Raw genomic sequence first — 27,082 nt, forward strand, 5'->3', positions numbered from 1 at the left:
TTGGCCGTAAGATGGCAAAAACCTCTTGGACGTCAACACGGTCACTGCAGGACAGACGAGTTAGGGAGTGATGGCGGCGGCGTGTGAGCGGGTCACAGCACTGACCTTGGCAGGAGTCCAAGCAGCTCTGTTGGCTCATGTAGTTGTTCTTGTTGCCTCTGCAGCCGCCGTAGACAAACGCCTTGCACACCCCCGCCTTCCTGTCGTAGTACCAGTGTCTGAAGGCCGCGCGGCAAGGCCCCGCCACCGGCTGTGCCTCGCAGCTCTCTGATTGGAGCACACGCCGCCGTCAACAACCACAACCTCAAGACTTCACTACAACTCTCAATTACCGTATTTTCCGCACTATAAGGTGCACCTAAAAACCACAAATTTTCTCAAGTGCGCTTTATATATGGATTAATATTAAGATTCATTTTCATAAAGTTTCGGTCTCGCAACTACGGTAAACAGCCGCCATCTTTTTTCCCCGTAGAAGAGGAAGTGCTTCTTCTTCTACGCAAGCAACACCGCCAAGGTAAGCACCCGCCCCCATAGAACAGGAAGCGCTTCTTCTTCTACTGTAAGCAACCACCCGCCCGCGTAGAAGAAGAAGCGCGCGGATATTACCGTACGTTTCATTTCCTTTGTGTGTTTACATCTGTAAAGACCACAAAATGGCTCCTACTAAGCGACAGGGATCCGGTTCATGAAAAGACGCAATCTCTCCATCCGCACGCGGACTACTATTTCACAGCAACTGCCTAAAGACTTTCAAGAAAAGCTGGCTACTTTCCGTGCATATTGTAAAAACAAGATAGCTGAAAAAAAAGATCCGGCCAGAGAACATTATCAACATGGACGAGGTTCCACTGACTTTTGATATTCCTGTGAACCGCACTGTGGATACAACGGGAGCACGTACGGTGAATATTCGCACCACAGGGAATGAGAAGTCATCCTTCACTGTGGTTCTAGCTTGCCATGCTAATGGCCAGAAACTTCCACCCATGGTGATATTCAAAAGGAAGACCTTGCCAAAAGAGACCTTTCCAGCCGGCGTCATCATAAAAGCTAACTCGAAGGGATGGATGGATGAAGAAAAGATGAGCGAGTGGTTAAGGTAAGTTTACGCGAAGAGGCCGGGTGGCTTTTTTCACGCAGCTCCGTCCATGTTGATATACGACTCCATGCACGCCCACATCACGCTGGTTTTTAATATATTATTAAAGTTTGACTGACCTATCTGACTGTTTTTTTGACATTCCTTTAGCGCAGTTAGATGCGGCTTATAACACGGGGCGGCTTATAGGTGGACAAAGTTTTGAAATATGCCGTTCATTGAAGGCGCGGCTATAACCCAGGGCGCCTTATGGTGCGGAAAATACGGTAATTAACTTGGTGAGGACACCGCCTGCATGACTGTGTGAAGCGCTACACTAGCAAGGGTAAATGTCCGGAAAGGTTCCACTTTTTTATTTTGCTAACAAAATAAAACTTTGAACATACCAGAATATTCTTCAGAAGACATCACTGGAGGAGAAAAGAAGTCACATGACACCAACAGTTACACACCTTGTTTACAGACCTCATTCCCACACACGTTAAACATCAACTTGTTTGGTTTACCCACCAATCAATCATTGATCAATAATGTTTCAATAAAAAATAAAAAAAAGAGCAAGAACCACTCAGCTGTCACCTTTTCCATCGGCGACATCATCGTTCTGTACTGCTGCTGACGCTGCTCACACACACACACACACACACACACACACACACACACACACACACACACACACACACACACACACACACACACACACACACACACACACACACACACACACACACACACACACACACACACACACACACACACACACACACACACACACAAGGTTCATCTGCTTTTGATTCAGTGCTTGTGTTGAGTTTATTTTGAACATGCAAGTATACAACATGATACATCACAATCTCCAGTTTCTCTTTTCAACATGTTGGAAAAGGAGTAGGAAGAAGCAGAGCTTATTTAATCCTACCCCTTTTCTTTTACATAACAGTTGCTAAAACTTTTGTTCACTTCCTGTTCTCAATTTATTCACAATATACTCCATAAGTACCGGTAATCACAATAAAATAAGTAAATAAATAATAATTGGTGAAGTAAGTTACATTTCATATGTTGAGATAAGTAAGATTATTTTGTGAGTGAAAGAATGACAGAATGGATGAGTTAAATAAATTCAGAATGTTTATCATGGTTCTTCTTCTTTGTACTTTGTAAACACTTTTAAGTTTGAAGAGTTTCTTGAAGTGGATCATATTAGTACATTGTTTGATTGCTTTGTTTAATCCATTCCATCATTTAATTCCACATACTGATATACTGAAGGTCTTAAGTCAGCGTTTCTCAAAGTGTGGGGCGCGCCCCACTGGTGGGGAATAGAGACATGACAGGTGGGGCGCGAGGAACGGGAGGAAATTTCACTTTAAATTTTTTTTTTTTAATTATTATATTCTTAGATTATTTTTTTACTATGCTTTCATTTTCTATACACACTGTAAATCACTTTGTGATTCTGTCTGTGAAATCCGCTATATAAATAAATGGAAATGACCGGTACTTATTTTTACTGTAGGCTTTATAGTTCTCGGTACGAGCGAAAGTTTGACAGACATAGCAACAGTAACTAATGGGGGCGGGGCTAAGCGGAACAAACTTCCGCGCGGATGGGTAGCAGGCTAATGTGTGGATCACAATTACACAAATATATACATTTTGTGACTCGCACCTCAAAGGTCGTCGAGCCAGAGCCAGCGCCTGCAGAGAAACAAAAATGTGACGGGCACACACTGTGTCATTCACCGGGAAGCACTCGCGTCAAGGCAGCTCAGCCCCGAACTCAATGAGGTTTTAACAGATGTTGTGAGCGCGGTAAATTTGATCAAAACACGACCACTGAAAGCGCGACTGTTCTCTGCACTGTGTGAGGAAATGGGAGCTGATCATACAGACGTGCTGTTTCACAGTGAAGCAAGGTGGCTCTCCTGGGGGAAAGTGCTGTCACTTGCCCTGTCTTGCAAATGCATAGCTCCTCCTTTTTTTTTTGCAAAGATTGCAAAGTGGCACTTTTATTGTATTTATTATTGAACTTGATGCAAGTTATTTGATTTATTATTGAACTTGATGCAAGTTATAACACTTTTTTTGATTTATTATTGAACTTGATGCAAGTTATAACACTTGTTTTATTTATTATTGTACTTGATGCAAGTTATAACACTTTTTTTGACTTATTATTGAACTTGATGCAAGTTATTTGATGTATTATTGAACTTGATGCAAGTTATAACACTTTTGTTTTATTTATTATTGAACTTGATGCAAGTTATAACACTTTTTTTGATTTATTATTGAACTTGATGCAAGTTATTTGATTTATTATTGAACTTGATGCAAGTTATAACACTTTTTGATTTATTATTGAACTTGATGCAAGTTATAACACTTTTTGATTTATTATTGAACTTGATGCAAGTTATAACACTTTTTTTTATTTATTATTGAACTTGATGCAAGTTATAACACTTTTTTTGATTTATTATTGAACGTGATGCAAGTTATAACACTTTTTTTGATTTATTATTGAACTTGATGCAAGTTATTTTATTTATTATTGAACTTCATGCAAGTTATACCACAGCTGCACAGTTATTTTATTTATTATTGAACTGAATGTTATTGAGTTCGAATGTATACAACTTGATGTTCAATAAATTTTAAAATGTTAAAGCTTGGCATTAGCGCTCTGTTGGGGCGATGGGGGCAGGTGGGGCTTGAAAACTCCCCCTTGTCCAAAGTGGGGGATGACAAAAAAAGTTTGAGAACCACTGTCTTAAGTGTTGTACGTGCATACAAATGTTTTAAATTACATTTCTCCCTAAGATTATATTTCTCCTCTTTTTTTGAGAAGAATTGTTGTATATTCTTGGGTAGCAGGTTATAGTTTGCTTTGTGTATCATTTTAGCTGTTTGCAAATTCACTCTGTCGTAGAATTTCAGAATCTTTGATTCAATAAATAAAGGATTTGTGTGTTCTCTATATCCAACATGATGTATTATTCAAGTTTGCATTCAAGTTTGCTGGGAAGTTGGAAATATTACACTTGAAGATCAAACCTTTCATGAACAAAAAAAGTGTGATAATGTAACGCAGGGGTCACCAACCTTTTTGAAACCAAGAGCTACCTCTTGGGTACTGATTAATGCGAAGGGCTACCAGTTTGATACACACTTAAATAAATTGCCAGAAATAGCCAATTTGCTCAATTTACTATGTCATTATTAATAATATTTATCTTTTACGGAAGGTTTTTTGTAGAGAATAAATGATGAAGAAAACACTTAATTGAACAGTTTAAAAAAGGAGAAAACACGAAAAAAATGAAAATTAAATTTTGAAACAGTTTATCTTCAATTTCGACTCTTTAAAATTCAAAAATCAACCGAAAAAAAGAGAAAAACTAGCTAATTTGTATCTTTTTGAAAAATTAAAAAAATAATTTATGGAACATCATTAGTAATTTTTTCTGATTAATATTCATTTTAGAATTTTGATGACATGTTTTAAATAGGTTAAAATCCAATCTGCACTTTGTTAGAATATATAACAAATTGGACCAAGCTATATTTCTAACAAAGCCAAATCATTATTTCTTCTAGATTTTCCAGAACAAAAATTTTAAAAGAAATTCAAAAGACTTTGAAATAAGATTTAAATTTGATTCTACAGATTTTCTAGATTTGCCAGAATATTTTTTTTGAATTTTAATCATAATAAGTTTGAAGAAATATTTCACAAATATTCTTCGTCGACAAAACAGAAGCTAAAATTAAGAATTAAATTAAAATTTATTTATTATTCTTTACGATTTAAATTGTCAGGAAAGAAGAGGAAGGAATTTAAAAAGGTAAAAATGTATATGTGTTTAAAAATCCTAAAATCATTTTTAAGGTTGTAGTTTTTCTCTAAAATTGTCTTTCTGAAAGATAAGAAGCAAAGTAAAAAAAAAAAAAAAAAGAATTTATTTAAACAAATGAAGACCAAGTCTTTAAAATATTTTCTTGGATTTTCAAATTCTATTTGAGTTTTGTCTCTTAGAATTAAAAGAGAGACCAGCTTGCTAGTAAATAAATACAATTTAAAAAATAGAGGCAGCTCACTGGTAAGTGCTGCTATTTGAGCTATTTTTAGAACAGGCCAGCGGGCGACTCATCTGGTCCTTACGGGCGACCTGGTGCCCGCGGGCACCGCGTTGGTGAGTATAGATAATTAGCAATAACATTTTTTTTTTTTTCAAATCAGGTTGGAAATTCTGATTTCCCAGTTCTCTGGAATGCAACATTTTAAGAGATTTTAAACAACACAAACGACGTCATGTAAACATTTAAAGAAAACAATGTAAATGTGCACAATATTTACCTGGATAGTTGAAGGGCAGAACCATCCGAGCAGATTTCTGCTGATTGGGAAGCGCGGACACATCTGGGAGGACGGAACCTAAGGACAAGACCGGAGTCATTTTTAGTCTTAAAAAAATAGTCCTTTAAACTAAAAAAATATTCATGAAATAAATTAAAATTATTTTTTTTAATATTAGTAAAAAACAATAATTTTTGATTGTATAATAGTTAGTATTACTGTGATTAATATTACTATTATTTTTAATACAATTTCAAAGCATACTATTATTTTTTTAATATTGGTAAAAATAATATAATGATTTATGATTGTATAATAGTTAGTATTACTGTGATTAATATTACTATATTTCAAAGCATACTATTTTTTTAATATTAGTAAAAATAATAATGATTTATAATTGTATAATATAGTTAGTGTTACTGTGATTAATATTACTATTATTTTTAATACAATTTCAAAGCATACTATTATTTTTTTAATATTAGTAAAAATAATAATGATTTATGATTGTATAATATAGTTAGTATTACTGTGATTAATATTACTATTATTTTTAATACAATTTCAAAGCATACTATTATTTTTTTAATATTGGTAAAAATAATATAATGATTTATGATTGTATAATAGTATTACTGTGATTAATATTACTATTATTTTTAATACAATTTCAAAGCATACTATTATTTTTTTAATATTGGTAAAAATAATAATGATTTATGATTGTATAATATAGTTAGTATTACTGTGATTAATATTACTATTATTTTTAATACAATTTCAAAGCATACTATTATTTTTTTAATATTAGTAAAAATAATAATGATTTATGATTGTATAATATAGTTAGTATTACTGTGATTAATATTACTATTATTTTTAATACAATTTCAAAGCATACTATTATTTTTTTAATATTAGTAAAAATAATATGATTTATGATTGTATAATAGTATTACTGTGATTAATATAACTATTATTTTTAATACAATTTCAAAGCATACTATTATTTTTTTAATATTAGTAAAAATAATGATTTATGATTGTATAATATAGTTAGTATTACTGTGATTAATATTACTATTATTTTTAATACAATTTCAAAGCATACTATTATTTTTTTAATATTAGTAAAAATAATAATGATTTATAATTGTATAATATGGTTAGTATTACTGTGATTAATATTACTATTATTTTTTAATACAATTTCAAAGCATACTATTATTTTTTAATAGTAGTAAAAATAATATAATGATTTATGATTGCATAATATAGTTAGTATTACTGTGATTAATATTACTATTTTTAATACAATTTCCCAGAATGAAACACTGCCCCCGCCTGGTCAAAAAAAGTTAGTAGCAAAGTTGCCAGGAAGTTGTGTAACTTTTTAACAAGTCTCTCTTTCATTCTTCTGTGGGCAGACAGCTGTGACCTCTGACCTTTAGCAACCCCCCCTCCCCCTCAGCAGTAGTAGGAGCCTGAGCCTGCCCCTCCCCTGCATGAAACATGAGGCTCTGTGGCGCAATGGATAGCGCGTTGGACTTCTAGAGACTGCTGAGGCCATTCAAAGGTTGTGGGTTCGAGTCCCACCAGAGTCGACATTTTGTTTTGTTTTTTTGTCAACAATTGCTGACATGAAGAGACATGTGACCTGTGACTCCGCTGCAAGTGGTCTGGCACTCTTCTTGCGTGTTGAAGTTGTTGTCGTTGGCCTCGCAGCCGCCGTAGGTGAAGCTGCGGCACGTCTGGTTGGCCACGTCGTAGTAGAACTTGGGGAAGGCTGCGCGACACGAGCCAACTTTCATGGGCTGCCGACAGAGAGCTGCAAAACAATGGTAGAGTGTAATGTGCCTGCCAGGCCACTAGGTGGCACACTGATCTTTATTGTGTCAATTGTTACCATGACTACAATGTTTGACTTCTACATAATTCAAGCAACAAGGAAGTTAGTGAACAAAATACTTCTGTTAAAAGAACATGAAACCAAAACTAGGTGACTTTTTGTTTGTTATAAAAATACCTTTTTGTTTTGACGCTTCAGTTTATTCAATTTGATATGAAAGGCAAATATTTAAGGATACAAACATTTTTTTAATATGGCAATATATCGCACTACTTTTTGTTAATTAAAAAGAAAAAAAACTTAAGAGACGTGTCGGTGCAGGGTTGTTGGTGAGCAAGGCAGCTAAAAAAGTGGAGAGTTCAGAAGCAGCGCAACTGTGACTATGGTAAAAGAAAGATGACTAATATATACAATATACAGTAGGGTTGTCCCACACCAATATTTTGTGTGTTTCAAAATAATGGGCACCAGAATAAAAATAATGTTTGCCTTCGTTGTAACAGAAATCTTACAACATCTTATCAAACAATGTACATATAGCCTGCCATAATGTAGGATTAAGTTACAATATAATAGAAGAATTTATTGACATTAAATTTGTCATGATTTAGGGTTGCCACTCGTGGTCTGTGCTTTAAAACAAGTACAATCATTAGTAAATACTGAAAATACTACAGCTAAAAGTACACAGATAAGACATGTGCTGTAGCACAGTGGTCTCCAACCACCGGGCCGCGGCCCAATACCGGTCCGTTGATCCATTGGCATACTTGCCAACCTTGAGACCTCCGATTTCGGGGGGTTGGGGGGTGGGGGCATGGTCGGGGGTGGGGCGGGGCGTGGTTGGGGGCGTGGTTAAGAGGGGAGGAGTATATTGACAGCTAGAATTCACCAAGTCAAGTATTTCATACATATACATATATATATATATATATATATATATGTATGTGTGGGGAAAAAATCACAAGACTATTTCATCTCTACAGGCCTGTTTCATGAGGGGGGGTACCCTCAATCGTCAGGAGATTTTAATGGGAGCATTCACATACCATGGTTTATATAGGGCACAGAGTGGGTGGGTACAGGCTGGCGTAGGGGCGTGGTGATTGGCTCATGTGTTACCTAGGAGGTGTTTCCGTCTGTGGCGGCATGTTGTTACAATTTCGCTGCGCTTGTTGAGGGATGACAGGTCTGGACGGTAAATAATAAACAGTTTCTCTTTCAAGCATAGGTTGCATCTTTTATTACCACTATTGTAAGGTGTGCTGGATGCAAGAATTTGCCATGTTATTGAATATTCAACATTATTGTCTTTGAGGTCCCAAATGTGTTTGCTGAGTTCTGTGGTATTTCGCAGGTTTTTGTTCCTGAAAGAAGCCTTGTGATTGTTCCATCTGGTTTTGAATTCTCCCTCGGTTAATCCTACATATGTGTCGGATGTGTTAATGTCCTTGCGTATTACCTTAGATTGGTAGACAACTGATGTTTGTAAGCACCCCCCGTTGATATATATATATATATATATATATATATATATATATATATATATATATATATATATATAAATATAACTTGGCTTCTGAGAGTTTCAAAATGTAATGAATAAAATGCTAAAGTTGTTGATAAACAAGCAATTATTTTAATAATTAAATATGGTCATTTTAAATGAATTATTATGATAATTTAAAATCAATTATTTCAAATATGTTTATTTTAATGTATAATTCTATGGCTGGATGTAATAAGGAGTCACGAAAAAATACAAATAAAAATCCAATTAATTTTGATGTTTTTAGTAAAATATAGTAAAAATTTATTTAGTTTTTTTTTTTTTAAATTAATAAATATATTTATTTTTAGGTAAGATAAACATAATAATACAATTTATCTCTAGTCTGGATGATTTAGTTCTTGTCACCCTGCTTTCCTCCCGTCATAAAAAAAGGCTGTCCTCACTCAGGTCCGCATGGAGCTGGAGGGGGCGTGGCCTCCAGCTCCGGCTGAAAATCGGGAGATTTTCGGGAGAATATTTGTCCCGGGAGGTTTTCGGGAGAGGCGCTGAATTTCGGGAGTCTCCCGGAAAATTCGGGAGGGTTGGCAAGTATGTCCATTGGTACCGGGCCGCACAAGAAAAAAAAAAAAAAAAAAAATTTTTTTATTTTTATTAAATCAACATAAAAAACACAAGATACACTTACAATTAGTGCACCAACCCAAAAAAACCTCCCTCCCCTATTTACACTCATTCACACAAAAGGGTTGTTTCTTTCTGTTATTAATATTGTGGTTCCTACATTATATATCAATATATATCAATACAGTCTGCAAGGGATACAGTCCGTAAGCACACATGATTGTATTTTTGTATGACAAAAAAATAAAAAAATAAATAGTATTTAAGACGACCACATTTTTAGTGCATCACTTGTCAATGGTGCACAATAGAGATGCGCGGATAGGCAATTATTTCATCCGCAACCGCATCAGAAAGTCGTCAACCATCCGCCATCCACCCGATGTAACATTTGATCAGAACCGCACCCGCCCGCACCCGCCCGTTGTTATATATCTAACAGACGATGCAAGGCATAAGTGAGGTTATAAAGCTTTTGCCTGTTAAAGAAAGGAGACTGATCCAATGCAGCACAGACATTCGCGTGCCACGTTGTCACGGCCCAGACGCACACCAGTGCGCAATCATATGGGAGCCGCGCTGAGCGCACCTCCAAGCGCGTCTCGCTGCCGGCGACGGCCGGGTATGGTCCCGACGCTCCAGCGCCATCCATTTTCAGGGCTAGTTGATTCGGCAGGTGGGTTGTTACACACTCCTTAGCGGGTTCCGACTTCCATGGCCACCGTCCTGCTGTCTATATCAACCAGGATGAGCCCCACCCCTTTCGTGAGCGCACTGCGCGCGGAGTGATCCCTGTTACGCGCCCCCGGCAACAGGAGTGGCGGGCAGGTAAGCTGCGCGGGCGGTGCGCGCGGAGTGACCCCTGTTACGAGCCCCCGGCCACGGGGGTGGCGGGCAGGTAAGTTGCTTACCTGCTGCGCGTGACGCCGGCAGCGGCGAAGGCGGACGAGGCGGGGTGTCGGTGGTGACCCTGGACGTGCGTCGGGCCCTTCTCGCGGATCACCTCAGCTACGGCTCCCGGTGGGGCCCTCTCGGGGGAAGGGGACCCCGGCGAGGCGTCCCTTCTCCGCTCCGTAAAAGTGTCCATCTCTTTTTCTTTTTTTTCTTCTGTTGTGGCATATGCTGCAGGTGCCTGCTCGTTTTTCGTATGTGGGTAACAACATTTAACTATGTATATATATTTCCCAATTGGTTTAACTGCCACCCGCCTGAATCTATTTAAAATCTTTTTTTTTTAAATTTCAACTGCCCGACCCGACCCGCGGATAAAATCTAATTTTTTTTTATTTCATCCGCCCGATCCGCGGATAATCCGTGGACTCCGCGGTTGTGCCCGCAAACCGCGCATCTCTAGTGCACAAATAATATATGTATATGTAATATACGAATATAAATGTTGATTCCAAAGAAATAGCGATTGTTGAAGGACTGGAATTGACGCTGTGGTGCATTTGCTTACATTCCAGTTGAAAAATAAATCTCCCGTACATTATATTACTTGTATTTATTTTCACGCAAAAAAACATTTATTTTTAAGGTGTGGCGTTATTTTATTTTGTAGTAGTAGTAGCAGCGACTTCATCCCGGTCAACTTCCTTTGTTTTTACTTTATGGAAGTGCGCATGCAAGGGATGTCAAGGCCACATTGGGGCCTGTGTGTGTTTACACTGGAGTCCATTCTATTTTCCCAGGAGACTCCCGAATTTCAGTGCCCCTCCGAAAATCTCCCGGGGCAACCATTCTCCCGAATTCCTCCCGATTTCCACACGGACAACAATATTGGGGCCGTGCCTTAAAGGCACTGCTTTTAGCGTCCTCTACAACCTGTCATCACGTCCGCTTTTCCTCCATACAAACAGTGTGCCGGCCCAGGCACATAATATATGCAGCTTTCACACACACATAAGTGAATGCTTGGTCAACAGCCATACAGGTCACACTGAGGGTGGCCGTATAAACAAGTTTAACACTGTTACAAAATATGCGCCACACTGTGAACCCACACCAAACAAGAATGACAAACATTTCGGGAGAACATCCGCACCGTAACACAACATAAACACAACAGAACAAATACCCAGAACCCCTTGCAGCACTAACTCTTCCAGGACGCTATAATATACACCCCCCGCTACCACCAAACCAACTCCGCCCACCTCACATCCCCCCCCATTTCCCGAATTCGGAGGTCTCAAGGTTAACAAGTATGCTGGAGTCTGATCAAGATCACATTTTACTTGCAGTGTCAGCTGGGAAAAAAAATTTGGGCCTCTTTGGCCTGCAGTGTAAACTGGCGAAAAACAAAAAGGTATTTTTCCAAGGCAGTATAGTACCTTTTTAATTCATCAATACCGCAGTACGTTATTAGTAGCGGTGTACCGTACAACCCCAATGCAATATTATCGGCACACAGAGGTGGGTAGAGTAGCCAGAAATTGTACTCAAGTAAGAGTACTGTTACTTTAGAGATTTATTACTCAAGTAAAAGTAAGGAGTAGTCACCCAAATATTTACTTGAGTAAAAGTAAAAAGTATGTTGTAAAAAAACTACTCAAGTACTGAGTAACTGATGAGTAACATACACACACATATCATATATAAATATATATATATATATATATATATATATATATATACATATATACATACATATATATATATATATATATATATATATATATACACACACATTGATATATACAGTATATAATTTATTTATTTATTTTTTGCCGTTTTTGTTTACATGTTAAAGATGTTTTAATGAATATACATGCATGTTTAACACATATAGATTCCTTTCTTTCATGAAGACAAGAATATAAGTTGGTGTATTACCTGATTCCGATGACTTGCATTGATTGTAATCAGACAGTAGTGATGATAACGTCCACGTTTTCAAAGGGAGGAGAAAAAAAGTTCCTCCTTTCTGTCTAATACCACATGAAAGTGGTTGGTTTTTGGCATCTTATTTGTCCAGCTTCCATATTCGTTTTTATACACTTTACAAGAAATACATTGGCGGCAAACTCCGTAGCTTGCTAGCTTGTTTGCGCAGGCTTTCGGAGACTCTTATTTTGAAAGCGCAGGCGCGATGGAGCGGCACTTTTATTGTGAAGACGGGAACTGTGCAGTCAGTCTTTAGGCTTTTGACGGGGTGTACGGTTGAAATAAAAAATGGTCTTTTTTCCTTCACACTTTTGATTGATTGATTGGAACTTGTATTAGTAGATTGCACAGTACAGTACATATTCCGTACAATTGACCACTAAATGGTAACACCCGAATAAGTTTTTCAACTTGTTTAAGTCAGGTCATGTGACCCCTGGCTCTGTTTGATTGGTCCAACGTCACCAGTGACTGCATCTGATTGGTGGAACGGAGTGAACGTCACCAGTGACTGTATTTGTTGAAACGCAGGCACTATGAAGGTCTGTCTGACAGACCAAAACAAACAAAGCGTGCATTAACAGATCGATAAAAATTAGTAGCGAGCTGAATGTAGATAAAAGTAGCGGAGTAAAAGTAGCGTTTCTTCTCTATAAATATACTTAAGTAAAAGTAAAAGTATGTTGCATTAAAACTACTCTTAGAAGTACAATTTATCCCAAAAGTTACTCAAGTAGATGTAACGGAGTAAATGTAGCGCGTTACTATCCACCTCTGTCGGCACACTAAAGCGGTAACTTGATGTAAACATGTAGCATAGCTGATGGCGTCTGCTTCACGCTGATGATCTGATTGGCTCAGGGATCATGTGACACACCAGCTTCATCCAATCAGCCACTGCCTGCTTACTCCCCGACACCAACGTAGACTGCATCAAGTCACCTTGGTGCGGGTACAAGACTACAGAAGCCACCAGGATGAAAACAAGCCCAAAGATTTGCAAAAGAGGCGACGTCACACACCCAAACCCGACCCGGAACAATGAAAAACGTGTCGAGTTCTGGGAAGAATAGAACCAGACTAACCGGAGCGACAAGTAAATTAAGGCTTGGCTTAAGTTCCTGGCTGATTGTGTAATGACAACAACAACATGAAATAAACATAATAACTTCCTGGTGACATTGCATGAGAACATAGCACATAGAAAGACCTCCACACGTTTCAAAATAAGACTACAACTACCGTATTTTTCGGACTATAAGTCGCAGTTTTTTTTATATCAAATAATATTATTGATCTCATTCACGTAAGAGACTAGACGTATAAGATTTCATGGGATTTAGTGACAGATTGTTTGGTAAACGTATAGCATGTTCTATATGTTATAGTTATTTGAATGACTCTTACCATAATATGTTACGTTAACATACCAGTTGGTTATTTATGCCTCATATAACGTACACTTATTCAGCCTGTTGTTCACTATTCTTCATTTATTAGGGCCCGCATGGCCCATTGCATAAGGACTCCCTTTGGGAGTCCTTATGCAATGGGACATAAGGACCTATTGTTGTTATTCTTTATTCTTCCGCCGCCACATTAAACTGTAATTTGACCCACTTAACATGCTTCAAAACTCACCATATTTGACCCACACATCAGGACCTGCAAAAATTACCTTTTTTAAAAAAAAAACGAACCCCAAAACTCTAGCGCCCCCTAGGAAAAAAAAAACTAGACTGCCTATATCTCCCACTAGGAAGATCGGAGAGACATGAAACAAAAACCTGTATGTAGGTCTGACTTAGACCTAGTTTTCATAATTGTATATCATCGGGCAGAAATCAACAGGAAGTTGGCAATTCCCCCTTCAAGACAAAAAAGTACTAAAAACAGTCACTTTTGCCACTTTGAGCTGTAATTTGACCCCCTTAACATGCTTCAAAACTCACCGGACTGAACGCACACATCAGGACTGGCAAAAATTGCGATCTAATAAAAAAACCTAACCCCAAATTTAAAAATTGCGCTCTACAGCAATTTGTGAATAAAACGGAGAAAAAACTGCTCCTCGGAAGAAAAAAATGACAAAACTGCCTGTAACTCCCACTGGGAAGGTCGGAGAGACATGAAACAAAAACCTCTCCGTAGGTCTCACTTAGACCTACATTTCATAAATTGACAACCCCCAGCAAAAATCAACAGGAACTTTGCTATTCCCCCTTCAAAACAACATTTTTGTAAAAAACCGGTCACCTTTCTTCAAACATTATCTCCTCTGAGCGCGTTTGTTGTTTCGGCTTCAAACTAACACAGGAGAGAGATTGAACCCTTCTGATTAAAAGTTGGCAAAAGAGTTTTAATACCGGCTCCGGTTTTGATTTTATGACCCTTCAAAGAACCGCTGCGCTGATGCTGCTGCGCAGCTGTTTTTTCAAGATGGCTGCTTAAAAGCAGGAAGCACCAGCGTGCCCACACAATGCAGACAAGGTAGGTACACTAGACAAAAGTCTTGGGACAATTCGGACTAAAAGTAGACAAAAGTATTGGGACACTTATGACTACCACTGGACAAAAGTATTGGGACACTTAGGACTAGCACCTGCCAAATACGCGGGCCCGAACAACGCTGCTTGCAGCTTTAATTCTTTATTATTATTATACCGACCGCCTCTTTGAGCTGTAATTTGACCCACTTAACATGCTTCAAAACTCACCATATTTGACCCACACATCAGGACCTGTGAAAATTGCCTTTTAATAAAAAAAACTGAACCCCAAAACGCAAAATTGCGCTCTAGCGCCCCCTAGGGAAAAAAAAACTAAACTGCCTGTAACTCCCACGAGGAAGGTCGGAGAGACATGAAACAAAAACCTCTATGTAGGTCTGACTCAGATCTAGATTTCATAATAGTACATTCTCGGGCTAAAATCAACAGGAAGTTGGCAATTCCCCCTTCAAGACAAATAAGTACTAAAAACAGTCACTTTTGCCACTTTGAGCTGTAATTTGACCCCCTTAACATGCTTCAAAACTCACCGGACTGAACACATACATCAGGACTGGCAAAAATTGCGATCTAATAAAAAAACCTAACCCCAAATTTAAAAATTGCGCTCTACAGCAATTTTTGAATAAAACGGAGAAAAAAACTGCTCCTCGGAAGAAAAAAATGACAAAACTGCCTGTAACTCCCACTGGGAAGGTCGGAGAGACATGAAACAAAAACCTCTCCGTAGGTCTCACTTAGACCTACATTTCATAAATTGACAACCCCCAGCAAAAATCAACAGGAACTTTGCTATTCCCCCTTCAAAACAACCTTTTTGTAAAAACCGGTCACCTTTCTTCAAACATTATCTCCTCTGAGCGCGTTTGTTGTTTCGGCTTCAAACTAACACAGGAGAGAGATTGAACCCTTCTGATTAAAAGTTGGCAAAAGAGTTTTAACACCGGCTCCGGTTTTGATTTTATGACCCTTCAAAGAACCGCTGCGCTGATGCTGCTGCGCAGCTGTTTTTTCAAGATGGCTGCTTAAAAGCAGGAAGCACCAGCGTGCCCACACAATGCAGACAAGGTAGGTACACTAGACAAAAGTCTTGGGACAATTCGGACTAAAAGTAGACAAAAGTATTGGGACACTTATGACTACCAATGGACAAAAGTATTGGGACACTTAGGATGAAAACTGGACAAAAGTATTGGGACTACAACTTGACAAAAGTATTGGGACACTTAGGACTACAACTTGACAAAAGTATTGGGACACTAAGAACTACAACTGGACAAAAGTATTGGGACACTTAGGACTAGCACCTGCCAAATACGCGGGCCCGACCAATGCTGCTTGCAGCTTTAATTTTAAATTGCCTTTCAAATGTCTATTCTTGCTGTTGGCTTATATCAAATACATTTCCCCAAAAAATGCGACTTATATGTTTTTTTCCTTCTTTATTATGCATTTTCGGCAGGTGCGACTTATACTCCGGTGCGACTTATACTCTGAAAAATACGGTAGTTTGGAAGCGCTTCCACAATAACACAAACTAACTGTTTGGTAAAATTCTATTTAGTTTTACACTACTGAGGAATCAGTCTGTTGAAGCCTTCCTCTTTCCCCTCACACACCTTCAATTACCTCCGCCAAGGCAGCTATGTTGTCATTCTGGTTTGTTTGATAAATATCTGTCTTGTCTTTTAAGAAAGAAACAAGGAAGTCACAGTCTTCGTTCCATGAATGTTCTGCAATTTGTCGTCCCCAAAGTAAGAACTGAACTGGGCAAGAAAGCATTTAGGTTTTCAGCACCGAAGGCTTGGAATAACCTACAATCGAACATTAAACTTCAAACCCTGGTTACGTTGAATGAGTTTAAAGCTTCTGTGAAAGGATTGCAGTCTACCTTGTCTGTATGCACATGTGTCATGTCAGCAAGTTTTAATGTTGTAAATGTGATGTTTTATGTATTTGTTTACTGTTTTTAATGTAACCTTGCTGCTGCCCTCTTGGTCAGGTCTCCCTTGGAAAAGAGATCAAAGATCTCAATGGGATTTTACCTGGTTAAATAAAGGCTAATAATAATAAATATAAGTAGATACGTCACCTTTTAGCTGCGTGCCTAAGATAAGACACACAAAATGTCAGAGTAATCCAATGTTGTTGGTACTGAAACTAAAACAAGAATGTCGTGCTGATTAGCTTGTAAAACACACCACACAGTTGAAAACACCAGGATTCATCTTTCACAGATTTTTTGCCTCCGTTTGTACGTTGTTAAAGTACACTTAACATTTAAACGAGTACCGTATTTTTCGGAGTATAAGTCGCACCGGCCGAAAATGCATAATAAAGAAGGGAAAAAAACATATATAAGTCGCACTGGAGTATAAGTCGCATTTTTGGGGGAAATGTATTTGATAAAAGCCAACAGCAAGAATAGACATTTGAAAGGCAATTTAAAATAAATGAAGAATAGTGAACAACAGGCTGAATAAGTGTACGTTATATGAGGCATAAATAACCAACTGGTATGTTAACGTAACATATTATCAGAGGTGGGTAGAGTAGCCAGAAATTGTACTCAAGTAAGAGTACTGTTACTTTAGAGATTTATTACTCAAGTAAAAGTAAGGAGTAGTCACCCAAATATTTACTTGAGTAAAAGTAAAAAGTATGCTGTGAAATATGTATGTATTTTGCTGTTTTTGTTTACATGTTAAAGGTGTTTTAATGAATATACATGCATGTTTAACATATAGATTCCTTTCTTTCATGAAGACTAGAATATAAGTTGGTGTATTACCTGATTCTGATGACTTGCGTTGATTGTAATCAGACAGTAGTGATGATAACGTCCACGTTTTCAAATGGAGGAGAAGAAAAGTTCCTCCTTTCTGTCTAATACCACATGAAAGTGGTGGGTTTTTGGCATCTTATTTGTCCAGCTTCCATATTCCTTTTTATACACTTTACAAGAAATATATTGGCGTCAAACTCCGTAGCTTGCTAGCTTGTTTGCGCTGGCTTTCGGAGACTCTTGTTTTGAAAGCGCAGGCGCGATGGAGCGGCACTTTTATTGTGAAGACAGGAACGTCCTCATGTGCGATCAGACTTTAGGCTTTTGACGGGATGTACGGTTGAAATAAAAAAGTATATTTTTTCCTTCACACTTTTGATTGATTAATTGGAACTTTTATTAGTAGATTGCACAGTACAGTACATATTCCGTACAATTGACCACTAAATGGTAACACCCCAATAATTTTTTCAACTTGTTTAAGTCAGGTCATGTGACCACCTGGCTCTGTTTGATTGGTCCAACGTCACCAGTGACTGCATCTGATTGGTGGAACGGAGTGAAACGTCACCAGTAAGGCAGGCACTTTGAAGGTCTGTCTGACAGACCAAAACAAACAAAGCGTGCATTAACAGATCGATAAAAATTAGTAGCGAGTAGCGAGCTGAATGTAGATAAAAGTAGCGGAGTAAAAGTAGCGTTTCTTCTCTATAAATATACTTAAGTAAAAGTATGTTGCATTAAAACTACTCTTAGAAGTACAATTTATCCCAAAAGTTACTCAAGTAGATGTAACGGAGTAAATGTAGCACGTTACTACCCACCTCTGCATATTATGGTAAGAGTCATTCAAATAACTATAACATATAGAACATGCTATACGTTTACCAAACAATCTGTCACTCCTAATCGCTAAATCCCATGAAATCTTATACGTCTAGTCTCTTACGTGAATGAGATCAATAATATTATAATGTGTTCATCATTTCACACATAAGTCGCTCCTGACTATAAGTCGCACAAACTATGAAAAAAACTGCGACTTATAGTCCGAAAAATACGGTACTAATAGGATCCATTTTAAGAGGCTATTCAAGTTAAAACTATTTACAACCCCGTAAGTTTGAAAATAGATGGATGAGATATTATTCACCTCCTTATGTGAATCATAACTGAACTATTTATTCAGAATTCTAAGACGTAACTGGTGCAACAAAACAAAAAGTGAACCCAAGAGGGCTAGGATTGAATACGTTTTGCTTTTTTCTACTCCTTTGTGGACATTGTCAGGATAAATTAAAATGTTAAAAATGTAACTGTATACATGTTCAAAATAAACTTCAAACATGGAAGATCCCGTCACACCGTAGGAAGGTTAAACCAGTGTTTTTTTTAACCTTTTTTGAGCCAATGTACATTTTTTTCTTGAAAATATCCAGGGGGTCACTATCCTATTCTCGTCGCCATTGTTGTGTGCCAAATGTGTCACTTATTAGCAATCTAAGCTTAATAATACACCAAAAGAAAGCTTATTTTATTCCCGCTCTTTCTTTTTCCACTTCCGGGTGTCCAACACAACACATGTCATCATATCCTGTGTCCCCCGCCCTTAAGTTCCCCTTACAATGGTTGTTAAAAACATTTAAAGTGATTTAGGTAGCCCTTTGTCTTTTTTCCCCCCTAATATTTTTTAGTATTATTACTCTCTAATTGCTTTTGTTTTCTTTCCTTGATGTTGAAAGTGCCTCGACTTGTGTGTGAATTATAAATGTATATTTGTTGTTCAATAAAAAATAAAAAATAAATTAAAAAATGGATGTGGCAGCCATTTTGTATGTTATTTTGCTAAGGCTAAGCTAGGTAGACAAAACAACTTAGCGTTAAAGCTGAGGAAACAAACTAGTTTAATAACTAATATTACATATTACTTGAAAGTAAGGCCTACATTTTCTAATTGGCTTAAAATTATCAATCAAATTTTGGAGAATGATTAAGAGTGCAAAAGCCCTTAAATTGATATCCTTGTTAAAAACATTTAAAGTGATTTAGATAGCCCCCCCTAATTTTTTAGTATTATTACTCTCTGTATTTGCTTTTGTTTTCTGTCCTTGATGTTGAAAGTGCCTCGACTTGTGTGTGAACTATAAATGTATGTTTGTTGTTCCATAAAAAATAAAGAAAAAATAAATTTAAAAATTTTAAAAATACTTTGGATGCGTCAGCCATTTTGTATGTTAATATGCTAAGGCTAAGCTTGGTAGACAAAACAACTTAGCATTAAAGCTGAGGAAGCAAACTAGTTTAATAACTAATATTACATATTACTTGAAAGTAAGGCCTACATTGTCTAATTGGCTTAAAATTATCAATCAAATCTTGGAGAATGATTAAGAGTGCAAAAGCCCTTAAATTGATATCCTTGTTAAAAACATTTAAAGTGATTTAGGTAGCCCTTTTTGTGTTTTTTCCCCCTCATATTTTTTAGGATTATTACTCTGTATTCGCTTTTGTTTTCATTCCTTAATGTTGAAAGTGCCTCGACTTTTGTGTGAATTATAAATGCATATTTGCTGTTCAATAAAATAAAATAGGGATTTCCGATAATGGCTTTTTAACGATATCCGATATTGTCCATCCATCCATCCATCCATTTTCTACCGCTTATTCCCTTTGGGGTCGCGGGGGGCGCTGGAGCCTATCTCAGCTACAATCGGGCGAAAGGCGGGGTACACCCTGGACAAGTCGCCACCTCATCGCAGGGCTATCCGATATTGTCCAACTCTTTAATTACCAATACCGATATCAACCGATACATACAGTCGTGGAATTAACACATTATTATGCCTAATTTGGACAACCAGGTATGGTGAAGATAAGGTAGTTAAAAAAATAAATAAATAAAATAAGAAGATATTGTCCAACTCTTTAATTACCAATACCGATATCAACCGATATATACAGTCGTGGAATTAACACATTATTATGCCTAATTTGGACAACCAGGTATGGTGAAGATAAGGTAGTTAAAAAAATAAATAAATAAAATAAGAAGATATTGTCCAACTCTTTAATTACCAATACCGATATCAACCGATATATACAGTCGTGGAATTAACACATTATTATGCCTAATTTGGACAACCAGGTATGGTGAAGATAAGGTACTTTTTCACCCTGGACAAGTCGCCATCTCATCGCAGGGCTATCCGATATTGTCCAACTCTTTAATTACCAATACCGATATCAACCGATATATACAGTCGTGGAATTAACACATTATTATGCCTAATTTGGACAACCAGGTATGGTGAAGATAAGGTACTTTTTCAAAAAAATAATAATAAAATAAGAAGATATTGTCCAACTCTTTAATTACCAATACCGATATCAACCGATATATACAGTGGTGGAATTAACACATTATTATGCCTAATTTGGACAACCAGGTATGGTGAAGATAAGGTACTTTTTCAAAAAAATAATAATAAAATAAGAAGATATTGTCCAACTCTTTAATTACCAATACCGATATCAACCGACATATACAGTCGTGGAATTAACACATTATTATGCCTAATTTGGACAACCAGGTATGGTGAAGATAAGGTACTTTTTCAAAAAAATAATAATAAAATAAGAAGATATTGTCCAACTCTTTAATTACCAATACCGATATCAACCGATATATACAGTCGTGGAATTAACACATTATTATGCCTAATTTGGACAACCAGGTATGGTGAAGATAAGGTACTTTAAAAAAAAATAATAAAATAAGAAGATATTGTCCAACTCTTTAATTACCGATACCGATATCAACCGATATATACAGTCGTGGAATTAACACATTATTATGCCTAATTTGGACAACCAGGTATGGTGAAGATAAGGTACTTTTTCAAAAAAATAATAATAAAATAAAATAAATAAACTAAAAACATTTTCTTGAATAAAAAAGAAAGTAAAACAATATAAAAACAGCTACATAGAAACTAGTAATTAATGAAAATGAGTAAAATTAACTTAAAGGTTAGTACACCCTTTTGTGTGAATGAGGAGGAAGGTTTTTTGGGTTGGTGCACTAATTGTATCTTGTGTTTTTTATGTTGATTTAATATTTTAAAAAAACGATACCGATAATTAAAAAAAAAACGATACCGATAATTTCCGATATTACATTTTAACGCAGTTATCAGCCGATAAAATCTCTAAAATAAAATAAAATACAAATAAAAAACTTTGGATGCGGAAGCCATTTTGTATGTTATTTTGCTAAGGCTAAGCTAGGTAGACAAAACAACTTAGCGTTAAAGCTGAGGAAGCAAACTAGTTTAATAACTAATATTACATATTACTTGAAAGTAAAGCCTACATTTTCTAATTGGCTTAAAATTATCAATCAAATCTTGGAGAATGATTAAGAGTACAAAAGCCCTTAAATTGATATCCTAACAGGTGCATTAAAACCAAAACAAACAGGCTAAAGAACAGCTTCTTCCCCAGGGCCATAACCATCCTGAACGGACTGCCCCATTGTCCCTCATAACTGCCTTCTCTTCGGTGCAATAACCCATTCCACCAACCACCCTGTTTTTTTTTTTTGTTTTTTTTCATGTATATATTCATTTCACACCATATTCATTGCACTTCTACATTTTTTATATTTTTATATATTTGCACATTGTTTTTCTAGCATGCACACATCGCACTGTATGGCATGGCCTCAATCTCGTTACCTTGCGTAATGACAATAAAGCTGATTCTGATTCTGATTCTTCTGTTAAAAACATTTAAAGTGATTTAGGTAGGCCTTTTTTGTGTTTTTTTCCCCCCTCATATTTTTTTCGCTTTTGTTTTCATTCCTTAATGTTGAAAGTGCCTTGACTTTTGTGTGAATTATAAATGTATATTTGCTGTTCAATAAAATAAAATAGGGATGTCCGATAATGACTTTTTGCCGATATTCCGATATTGTCCAACTCTTTAATTACCGATATCAACCGATATATACAGTCGTGGAATTAACACATTATTATGCCTAATTTGGACAACCAGGTATGGTGAAGATAAGGTACTTTTTAAAGATAATAATAAAATAAGATGAATAAATTAAAAACATTTTCTTGGAAAAAAAAAAGAAAGTAAAACAATATAAAAACAGTTGCATAGAAACTAGTAATTAATGAAAATGAGTAAAATTAACTGTTAAAGGTTAGTACACCCTTTTGTGTGAATGAGGAGGAAGGTTTTTTGGGTTGGTGCACTAATTGTATCTTGTGTTTTTTAAGTTGATTTAATATTTAAAAAAAAAAACAAAAAAAACGATACCGATAATTTCCGATATTACATTTTAACGCATTTATTGGCCGATAAAATCTCTAAAATAAAATAAAAAAAATAAAAAAACTTTGGATGCGGAAGCCATTTTGTATGTTATTTTGCTAAGGCTAAGCTAGGTAGACAAAACAACTTAGCGTTAAAGCTGAGGAAGCAAACTAGTTTAATAACTAATATTACATATTACTTGAAAGTAAGGCCTACATTTTCTAATTGGCCTAAAATTATCAATCAAATCTTGGAGAATGATTAAGAGTACAAAAGCCCTTAAATTGATATCCTAACAGGTGCATTAAAACCAAAACAAACAGGCTAAAGAACAGCTTCTTCCCCAGGGCCATAACCATCCTGAACGGACTGCCCCATTGTCCCTCATAACTGCCTTCTCTTCGGTGCAATAACCCATTCCACCAACCACCCTGTTTTTTTTTTTGTTTTTTTTTCATGTATATATTCATTTCACACCATATTCATTGCACTTCTACATTTTTTATATTTTTATATATTTGCACATTGTTTTTCTAGCATGCACACATCGCACTGTATGGCATGGCCTCAATCTCGTTACCTTGCGTAATGACAATAAAGCTGATTCTGATTCTGATTCTTCTGTTAAAAACATTTAAAGTGATTTAGGTAGGCCTTTTTTGTGTTTTTTTCCCCCTCATATTTTTTTCGCTTTTGTTTTCATTCCTTAATGTTGAAAGTGCCTTGACTTTTGTGTGAATTATAAATGTATGTTTGCTGTTCAATAAAATAAAATAGGGATGTCCGATAATGGCTTTTTGACCAATATTCCGATATTGTCCAACTCTTTAATTACCGATATCAACCGATATATACAGTCGTGGAATTAACACATTATTATGCCTAATTTGGACAACCAGGTATGGTGAAGATAAGGTACTTTTTAAAGATAATAAAATAAGATGAATAAATTAAAAACCTTTTCTTGGAAAAAAAAAAAGAAAGTAAAACAATATAAAAACAGCTACATTGAAACTAGTAATTAATGAAAATGAGTAAAATTAACTTAAAGGTTAGTACACCCTTTTGTGTGAATGAGGAGGAAGGTTTTTTGGGTTGGTGCACTAATTGTATCTTGTGTTTTTTAAGTTGATTTAATATTTTTTTAAAAACAAAAAAAAAAACGATACCGATAATTTCCAATATTACATTTTAACGCATTTATCGGCCGATAAAATCTCTAAAATAAAATAAAATAAAAATAAAAAACTTTGGATGCGGAAGCCATTTTGTATGTTAATATGCTAAGGCTAAGCTAGGTAGACAAAACAACTTAGCGTTAAAGCTGAGGAAGCAAACTAGTTTAATAACTAATATTACATATTAATTGAAAGTAAGGCCTACATTGTCTAATTGGCTTAAAATTATCAATCAAATCTTGGAGAATGATTAAGAGTGCAAAAGCCCTTAAATTGATATCCTTGTTAAAAACATTTAAAGTGATTTAGGTAGGCCTTTTTTGTGTTTTTTTCCCCCTCATATTTTTTTCGCTTTTGTTTTCATTCCTTAATGTTGAAAGTGCCTCGACTTTTGTGTGAATTATAAATGTATATTTGCTGTTCAATAAAATAAAATAGGGATGTCCGATAATGGCTTTTTGACCAATATTCCGATATTGTCCAACTCTTTAATTACCGATATCAACCGATACCAATATCAACCGATATATACAGTCGTGGAATTAACACATTATTATGCCTAATTTGGACAACCAGGTATGGTGAAGATAAGGTACTTTTTCAAAAAAAAAAAATAATAAAATAAAATAAATAAACTAAAAACATTTTCTTGAATAAAAAATAAAGTAAAACAATATAAAAACAGTTACATAGAAACTAGTAATTAATGAAAATGAGTAAAATTAACTGTTAAAGGTTAGTACACCCTTTTGTGTGAATGAGTGTAAATGGGGAGGGAGGTTTTTTGGGTTGGTGCACTAATTGTATCTTGTTTTTTATATTGATTTAATATTAAAAAAAATAAATTAAAAAAACGATACCAATAATAAAAAAAAACCCGATACCTATAATTTCCTATATTACATTTTAATGCATTTATCGGCCGATAAAATCTCTAAAATAAAATAAAATTAAAATAAAAAACTTTGGTTGCGGAAGCCATTTTGTATGTTATTTTGCTAAGGCTAAGCTAGGTAGACAAAACAACTTAGCGTTATAATTGAGGAAGCAAATAATAACTAATATTTTTTTTAACGAGCCTAAAAATGGTCCCCGAGCCTCACTTTGGACACCCCTCGTCAAAATTAAGCGTTTCTTACCGTTGTTGGTGAGGTTGTTTCTTGGCTGAACCGCAATGGCGGTGTCTTCCGCTTCTCCCAGGAGAGGCTCGACCCTCAGAGGCTTCCTCTTGCCGACGACCTGGAACTGAGAGCTGGGCTGCAGGACGCAGACGTCCTTGCCGTCTTTCAGGCAGGAGACCAGCACACACTGCGGGCTGCCGTCCATCGGGAAGCCGAGCAGGGCCAGCTGGCAGCGGGGGTCCGCGCAGCACTCGGCCCGGCACAGCTCCGGATCAGAGATGTCGAACCTCCACGCCAGGTGATGAGCTCCGGCCTCGATGGAGGACGAGTTCAGTTCCAGGTTCCGATCGTCGACCTGCTCCCACTCACAGGCCCCGACCAGGCCGAGGAAAAGTACTAAACATTTAAGAACTTCCTTCATCTTCTTCCTGGATGCCGAATGGCAAAAAAAAAAAAGGATAAACCAAGAATGACAAAATAAAAGCTAGACTTGAAGACGTCTCGACAACAAAATGGACACGGCGTTCACCACTTCCTGCTTTTAATGACGCAGTGAAAACACCTGCTCGACAGGTAAGAGGACTCTGGCCACGCCTACCGCGGTGACGTCACGCAGTGGGCGGAACAGTTCTTGGAAAACAAGTCCATTTGGTTTCACTAATTAATTTAATCATGACAAAAAATACATAATTACATTGCTTTTTTTTAAATTTTATTTATAAACCTTTATTTATAATATGCAACATTTACATGTGCACTTAAGATGTGACTTTAAGGTTTTACTACTTACGTATAAAATACTACACGGTCTAGCTCCATTATGTTAGATCCACTATGGACTGGACTTTCACTATTATGTTAGATCCACTATGGACTGGACTCTCACTATTATGTTAGATCCACTATGGACTGGACTCTCACTATTATGTTAGATCCACTATGGACTGGACTCTCACTATTATGTTAGATCCACTATGGACTGGACTCTCACTATTATGTTAGATCCACTATGGACTGGACTCTCACTATTATGTTAGATCCACTATGGACTGGACTCTCACTATTATGTTAGATCCACTATGGACTGGACTCTCACACTATTATGTTAGATCCACTATGGACTGGACTCTCACTATTATGTTAGATCCACTATGGACTGGACTCTCACTATTATGTTGGATCCACTATGGACTGGACTCTCACTATTATGTTAGATCCACTATGGACTGGACTCTCACTATTATGTTAGATCCACTATGGACTGGACTCTTACTATTATGTTGGATCCACTATGGACTGGACTCTCACTATTATGTTAGATCCACTATGGACTGGACTCTCACTATTATGTTAGATCCACTATGGACTGGACTCTCACTATTATGTTAGATCCACTATGGACTGGACTCTCACTATTATGTTAGATCCACTATGGACTGGACTCTCACTATTATGTTAGATCCACTATGGACTGGACTCTCATTATTATGTTAGATCCACTATGGACTGGACTCTCACTATTATGTTAGATCCACTATGGACTGGACTCTCACTATTATGTTAGATCCACTATGGACTGGACTCTTACTATTATGTTAGATCCACTATGGACTGGACTCTTACTATTATGTTAGATCCACTATGGACTGGACTCTCACTATTATGTTAGATCCACTATAGACTGGACTCTCACTATTATGTTAGATCCACTATGGACTGGACTCTCACTATTATGTTAGATCTACTATGGACTGGACTCTCACACTATTATGTTAGATCCACTATGGACTGGACTCTCACTATTATGTTAGATCCACTATGGACTG

General features: G+C 36.6%; 1 protein-coding gene and 1 non-coding gene across 6 annotated transcripts in view; one reads left to right on the forward strand and one right to left on the reverse strand.

Annotated features, from left to right (window-relative positions):
- The window catches only part of spint2 (serine peptidase inhibitor, Kunitz type, 2), a 26,906-nt gene extending 1,096 nt beyond the window's left edge, over positions 1-25,810 (reverse strand). Inside the window, exons 1-7 of one of the 5 annotated variants that reach the window (XM_061972234.1) lie at positions 25,275-25,810; positions 7,126-7,296; positions 5,466-5,543; positions 1,676-1,726; positions 1,489-1,512; positions 106-267; positions 1-44 (exon numbers count right to left, since the gene is read on the reverse strand). The exon at positions 1-44 is cut by the window's left edge and continues 7 nt beyond it. In XM_061972234.1, the coding sequence (XP_061828218.1) occupies positions 1-44; positions 106-267; positions 1,489-1,512; positions 1,676-1,726; positions 5,466-5,543; positions 7,126-7,296; positions 25,275-25,677 (933 nt within the window). In that variant the 5' untranslated portion in view covers positions 25,678-25,810. The remainder of the gene's footprint in view (positions 45-105; positions 268-1,488; positions 1,513-1,675; positions 1,727-5,465; positions 5,544-7,125; positions 7,297-25,274) is intronic. The other 4 variants (XM_061972233.1, XM_061972235.1, XM_061972232.1 and 1 more) reach the window with 4 other exon arrangements.
- On the forward strand, positions 6,985-7,072 carry trnar-ucu (transfer RNA arginine (anticodon UCU)). The gene is given in 2 exon segments: positions 6,985-7,021; positions 7,037-7,072. It is a non-coding gene; the product is annotated as a tRNA-Arg (tRNA).
- Positions 25,811-27,082: the final 1,272 nt, after the last annotated feature.

Source organism: Nerophis lumbriciformis, linkage group LG17, assembly GCF_033978685.3.
Source record: "Nerophis lumbriciformis linkage group LG17, RoL_Nlum_v2.1, whole genome shotgun sequence".
Taxonomy (NCBI): domain Eukaryota; kingdom Metazoa; phylum Chordata; class Actinopteri; order Syngnathiformes; family Syngnathidae; genus Nerophis; species Nerophis lumbriciformis.